Source organism: Capsicum annuum, chromosome 12 (genome assembly GCF_002878395.1).
Source record: "Capsicum annuum cultivar UCD-10X-F1 chromosome 12, UCD10Xv1.1, whole genome shotgun sequence".
NCBI lineage: Eukaryota > Viridiplantae > Streptophyta > Magnoliopsida > Solanales > Solanaceae > Capsicum > Capsicum annuum.
In genome coordinates this window covers 159,042,662-159,048,747 of record NC_061122.1, presented here as the reverse complement: position 1 = coordinate 159,048,747, position 6,086 = coordinate 159,042,662, and the positions used below count along the sequence as shown (strand labels likewise).

The following is a 6,086-nucleotide window of genomic DNA, read 5'->3' as shown; positions in this document are numbered from 1 at the left end:
CAAAATAATGTTTTCCTTTCAATTTCCACAATCAACTCGCTCCTAAGTAGATGAGGGGGAGCTATGTTCAATCGACGAGGGGGCTGTTCAGTTGATGAAAAGGGGAGGGGGTTATTCAATAAATGAAAAATGGGAAGAGCTGTATTCAATTGAGGGGTCGGAAGAGAAGGGTTGTTGGGTGGGGTGGGGGGTTGAAAGATAAAGGCTAGTGGGGTGGGGGTATATTAGTTTATTTTTTTAATTTAAATTTAATTATATTAAAAAAATTAAAATTATTTTAAGTTAAAATAATACATGTCATTATTTGATTTGCCACTTTACCATGTCACTAGTGTATATTACATATATTTTATAATTTTTGCCACATTAACAAATTAAACTCAATTAAAATTTTTGTGAAATAATAAAGGGTTTAATAGATAGCTATATTAATTGAGTATACGGAAAACTAAAATAGTTCAGACCATATATTCCGTCTTTATATTAACTCCATAATTACAAATCATCAAAAGATAATAAAACCCTATCAAGCTGTCTTGCTCTCTCTCTTACGCTCTTTTCCCAGCTTTTGTTCTCTCCTCTTTCCATTGTTGCTAATTTGCTGGTTGCTGGCTTGCTGCTGTTGCAGTGCTGATTGTCGACACTCGACCGTTGTCTGCGTCGATCGTCTCTTCACTCTCCGTTCATGGCTTCGTCAGTAAGTTCTTAGCTCCCTTCTTTTTCTATTTTTTATCCATAATTCTGTATACTTTTGTTTGTTGCTTATCTGTTTAAAAGCCCCCTTTTTGACTGATTTAACTTGGAATAGCAACACAAAGTCACAAAGCCGGTTGCAGTTTTGTGTTTGTTTCTATATTTAGGTTTCTGTGAATGTTAATCTGGTTCAGGTGATCCTATGTGCAAACATTACTACTACATTTTTCTGGCTAATAGTGACCCGTGAAATACTATATTTGCTGGATTTTCTATTTAGATTACTTATACAATCAATGTTTGATTGTTTGCAGCAGAATCAATTTCAAATACTTTACCATCTTCGTTCCTTAAAATTAAGGAAAAACTAGTATTGTTTTTATCATGTTAAAGTATAAAAACTGAAACATGAATTACAATTCTTTAATATCTGGAAACTAGATTCAAAGGGCTACAACTCTCATCCCATACATCTTCACCAAATTCTTTATAGATTGAGAGCACCTCTCTTTTGAAGTGAGGTCAAGTGCAGAAAATCACGTTTCACATATCTTTCAAAACTTGCTCCAGACATGCTGAAACTCAACCAAGCCCCTCCGATCCCCTCCAAACCATCCTGACAAGTCCAATAACCTGTTTGGCCAAGCTTCTAAAATCAATTTATTTTTAGAAGTGCTATTTTCAAAAGTTCTTTTCAAAAAAGTACTTTTGGGAGAAGCAATTTGTGTTTGGCCAATAAATTTAAAAAAACACTTTTGAGCAGGATTACTGTTTGGCCTAAATTTTAAAGCTGCTTTTAAGTGTATTTTTCTCGGAAGTGCTTTTTTCAAAAGTGTTTTTGGGGAGAAGCTACTTCTTTTAGCTTATGAAAAACTGCTTCTGCTACTCCTCACAAACACTTATTTTCTCTCTTAAGCTTGGCCAAACACCTCAATTTTTTAAAATAAGCACCTTTCAGGAAAAATAAGCACTTTTGGGAAAAAATAAGATTGGCCAAACAGGCTACAAATACCCTATATGGACAGGTCCAAAGGCTCAAAACGCAAAGGGATACTCTAAATAGAAAGTCAACCCTAAAGTCAAATTTATGAGCCTTAAACTCCAATTTTTCAAGCAATAGAGTAAAAAAGCATCCTGGGCTCTCTGGCCCCAATCTGAAAATGCACACAAGTTCAATTCTTATACAAACCTATTGTAACCTTCAAATGATGAATGTAAACTCATTTATTCAAAATGTTGACTTTGGGCAACTCTCTTAACTTTAGGCTTCAACTTCAAGTCCAATAATTCCAAACACTTCCTAACATCTTGGGACTCATTCCATCAATACCTGCAAGTCAAAAATCACCAAATGAACCTATGAGAAATCTCAAATAGGGGAATGGGGTCCTAGAACTCAAAATTTACTGGTTGGGCCGTTACATAGTTGGTGATGGTGCTCCTTGGATTTTGCTCCTTGGATTTTGGCTCTTCTCCTCCTTTACTTCTGATCTTTACATGTTCTGCTCCTTCTGTGTAATCTGCTGTGCTCTATCACATGTTTTTTTATCTCGTTCGGTTAAGCTTCCACTATGTTAGTCATGCCTTTACTTTCAAATCTCTCAAATCTTAATTTTGCGAGGTCATTTCACTTAAATTAGTAAGTATTATAATTACCTATATTAAGTTGGTCTTTCATTTGCCTTTGACGTGCTCGTAAACGGGTACGATAAAGGTGTGGGTATTTTGTGTTGAGTTTTCAAAGTACACTAAAAAGGAGCAAAATACTTGATGTAATCATACAGGATACATGCACATATCCATTCACGGTATGTAATAGTTGTAATGATCCATGTAACATGAGCAATTCAATACCCATCCATGTGACATATTCATTCCCTTTTATTTTATGTCGCAAGGTTTGACTGTGGACAAAGGTCTAAGAAAAAATGGAAGACTTTTGTAATATACCAAAATCATCTTTGGGGCTTTCATTCCTAAACTTCTCATGACATTTCTCTTGCTGCAAGAGCATGTATTTAAGGTAAACTTAGAAGTTTAAAGCTAGAGTTTTCAAATATGGAAAGGTTTCATTGCTCCATTACAGGGGGCGTCTCAACCTCTAGGTCCAGTTAGGCAATCGCCTAGGGCCCACTATTATGGGCCCCCCATATTTTTATATATAAACTAGTTTAACTGTGCGTGCCTCGCACCTTGAACGTTTGATTATTTAAAATTAATTAATTTTATCTATTGCGGAGATTTATAATAAAGTGTAAAAAATTCAAATCACTTTTCAAAGATCCTTTACACTTTTAAACATAAACATATGTTTTAATGTAAAATATAAAAAAATTAATCATTATATTAGATAAGACAAAGCAAGCTAGTGAAGCTTGACATGCTAAAAAGAAACAAACAATAAAGCTTCGTAATTTTCTTTTGAGAAAACTAATCAGGTGAAGCTATTGATATTGTAAAAGACATGGCAATAAAAATAATTATATATACATGATTAGTATAGAGGAAGATTGTAGCAAAAGTATGAATTAGGAGGAAGAAACACTTGACAGTTATAAGTAAAAAAAATTTAGCGATAATTACCTGGAGAAAGAAAAGCAACGATTTTTTTTTTTTGAAATAGCACGTACACTCCATATATATTTAAAGTAGTTTGCTTAGAGCATTGGTAGGAATTTTAATTGGTACAATATTCCGCACAAATTTATGTTTGGGAAAGGTTCTTAATGTTAATAGAGAGATCTATTTAAATAAGGATAAATCCTTTGTTTTGAAGGATTTTATTAGTTGACATTAAAGTCTTCCATATATATTTAGCCGTTTGCTTTTGAAAGATTTAACAGCATAAAGTCATTCCGTATATTTAGGAGTTTTCTATTTATTTTTATATATTTAATATAATTGATAATCAATATTATAAATATATAGTAATTGAAGGAAAAAAGATAAAAAGACAATTTGAAAAAAATATTAATTGCCATTAATTCTGATGACCTCTAATAAGGAAAGGTTTAACCGTAAATATATTTAATTAGTTGATTTAGAAATTTTAAACTAATGAAAAAAGTATTAGTTGTCATTAATTCTGATGAATTCTAATAAGAAAATGTTTTTACCATAAATATATTTAACTAATTTTTTACTCTTAAATATTAGGAAAAAAAGGCGAAAAGACGATTTTGTCTGAAGCAAGGACAAGGACTTTTAATGAAGGGCAAAAAGTTCAAACAACATTTTTAAGGCCCTTCACTCTTTTAATATATTATAAATTATAGATATAGATATAGATTATAGATCATAGATACATATGTACTATATTTTTAACTGAAATCTTCTGTTGGCGTAAAAAGGGGAAACAAAGTCTAAGGGAGATAGTAAAAATAGAAGGTAATACTGTGATCGGCCCAATTCTTTTCCAACTGCTTATAGAACAACGTTGGCAGTTTTGTCATTGTTGCCTCAACCGGAAGAAGTTTTTCAAAATTGAAATTGATAGTCTTATCTAAGATCAGCAAAATTACTAGAAAATATTGATTATAATAATATTATTTGTAATTTTGCATCTCTAAAGGCTAATATATATATATATACATATACACAGAGAGAGAGAGAGAGAGAGTGTTTGGCTTTAGGCCCCCAATATGATTGAGCCCCCCCGCTTTATTAAAACTATGTGATTTGTCTGGAGAGATAGAAAGATGAGAGCTTTCGAAGCGGTAGAGATTGATTTTGTTGAGGAAACCTTTTATCTCTTGTTTCTTTTTGGTGCACGCAAGAGGTTCCGATTTGTATAGAAGATTGGGTATCAATTTGTAGAAAATTGTATCTTTTTGTAGGTTTCTACTCTTTGGTACACTACTTGTATCTGTTTTTTGGCCCAAACACTTCAGTAAAATTAATTACGTTATAAAAAAAAAAAAGATTTCATTCTTTTTGGAACATCCTATATAGAAAATGGTTCATATTAAAACTGATAGGGGCGTGATCTTACTCTTTCTTGGTTAGGCTCAAGATCTTGGTGAGCTTGTGTTATATGATTTCAAGTGGGAAAAACATTTTGTTCAACTTGAACTCAGCAAAATCCAAAAAATTAGATGACCTAGGCTACTGGCTACTCAGCGCTCCATACCTCAAGTCTGCATCTTTGCCTACTATGGTTTCTTTCCCCCTCTAACAAGAGGACTTGGCTTCTCTGTATAGTTGTATATTTCTTGTGTAATGCATTATGTATCTTTACTATGGTTTCTTTCCCCCTCTAACAAGAGGACTTGGCTTCTCTGTATAGTTGTATATTTCTTGTGTAATGTATTATGTATCTTTAATTGGTTTTATTGTAATTCACTGCAGGGCACAATATGTTTGAATTGTGGCGACAAAGGTTTCACTAACGCATATGTTTTCTGTGTGAAATGCCTAGAAGTTGCTGTCCACCGGTAGGTTAGATCAACAACTGAATGTCATTGTTATAGGTTAAACATTCTGCTATCTTTTTATTGCAATTTTACTCTCTTGATTGATCTTTTCACTCATGGTTTGTGTCTTGACAGCCAGTAATTGAGGCTTCACTCAACTAACAATCCTACTCATTTTCATGGTGAAAATTGGTAGTGTTTCCTCTGCAAGAGCATTCCAATAATTTTTTAAACGTTGCACTATCTTTTTATTGCAATTTTACTCACTTGATTGATCTTTTCAGTCATGGTTGGAGTCGTGACTGCCACTAAGTGAGGCTTGGCTCACCTAACAATCCTACTCATTTTCATGGTGAAAATTGGTATAGTTTCCATTGTACCAGGAGCATTCCAATAATCGTTCTTGTAACCACTTACCACAACACATATAAGATTTTCCACACATCAAAGACACTAATTATCAAATATTCAATAGTCAGTGACAAAAAACTCACAAAAGCAGTTCTACAATTCCCATGACTGACTTGTGGATTATAACTTTAGAAAAATGTCAAAATATCATGACAGAAAAGTCAAAAAAAATAAATAATAGATGATAATGCTCTCCCCGCTATTGCAATTTGGTCGTTGTAATTGGGGGTTGAATGTCCAGGTGTGGTAATGATAGTATCTTTCTCTATTTGCATTCCAGGACAATTAACAAATTTGTAAAGGATGAGAAGAGGCGGTGAGTGGACAATCAACCATTGCCGTTTTGTTGGGAGAGAAGTATATATGCACATACTTTTAAAATATAAAAACAATACTCATTTCAAATCAAAGTAATATGGGGGCAAAGGTCGCATAATACATTAACTGAGCATCAGCATCACTACACATATGTTGCAATTTTATCAAAACAAGTTTTGCTCAAGTTGTGAGGGAGTTTCCAAACATAGAATCAATGTCGGACTGCCTATGATCATTGCCATGTTTATCTAG

The 6,086-nt window shown here is 33.2% G+C and overlaps 1 protein-coding gene across 4 annotated transcripts in view; it reads left to right on the top strand.

Annotated features, from left to right (window-relative positions):
• The first annotated feature begins 451 nt into the window (after positions 1–451).
• The window catches only part of LOC107871317, a 15,131-nt gene continuing 9,496 nt past the window's right edge, over positions 452–6,086 (top strand). For 2 of the 4 annotated variants that reach the window (XM_016718212.2, XM_016718213.2), the window contains exons 1-2: positions 497–697; positions 5,041–5,126. In XM_016718212.2, the coding sequence (XP_016573698.1) occupies positions 686–697; positions 5,041–5,126 (98 nt within the window). In that variant the 5' untranslated portion in view covers positions 497–685. Of the gene's footprint in view, positions 698–5,040; positions 5,127–6,086 lie in introns of all 4 variants that reach the window. The other 2 variants (XM_016718211.2, XM_016718214.2) reach the window with 2 other exon arrangements.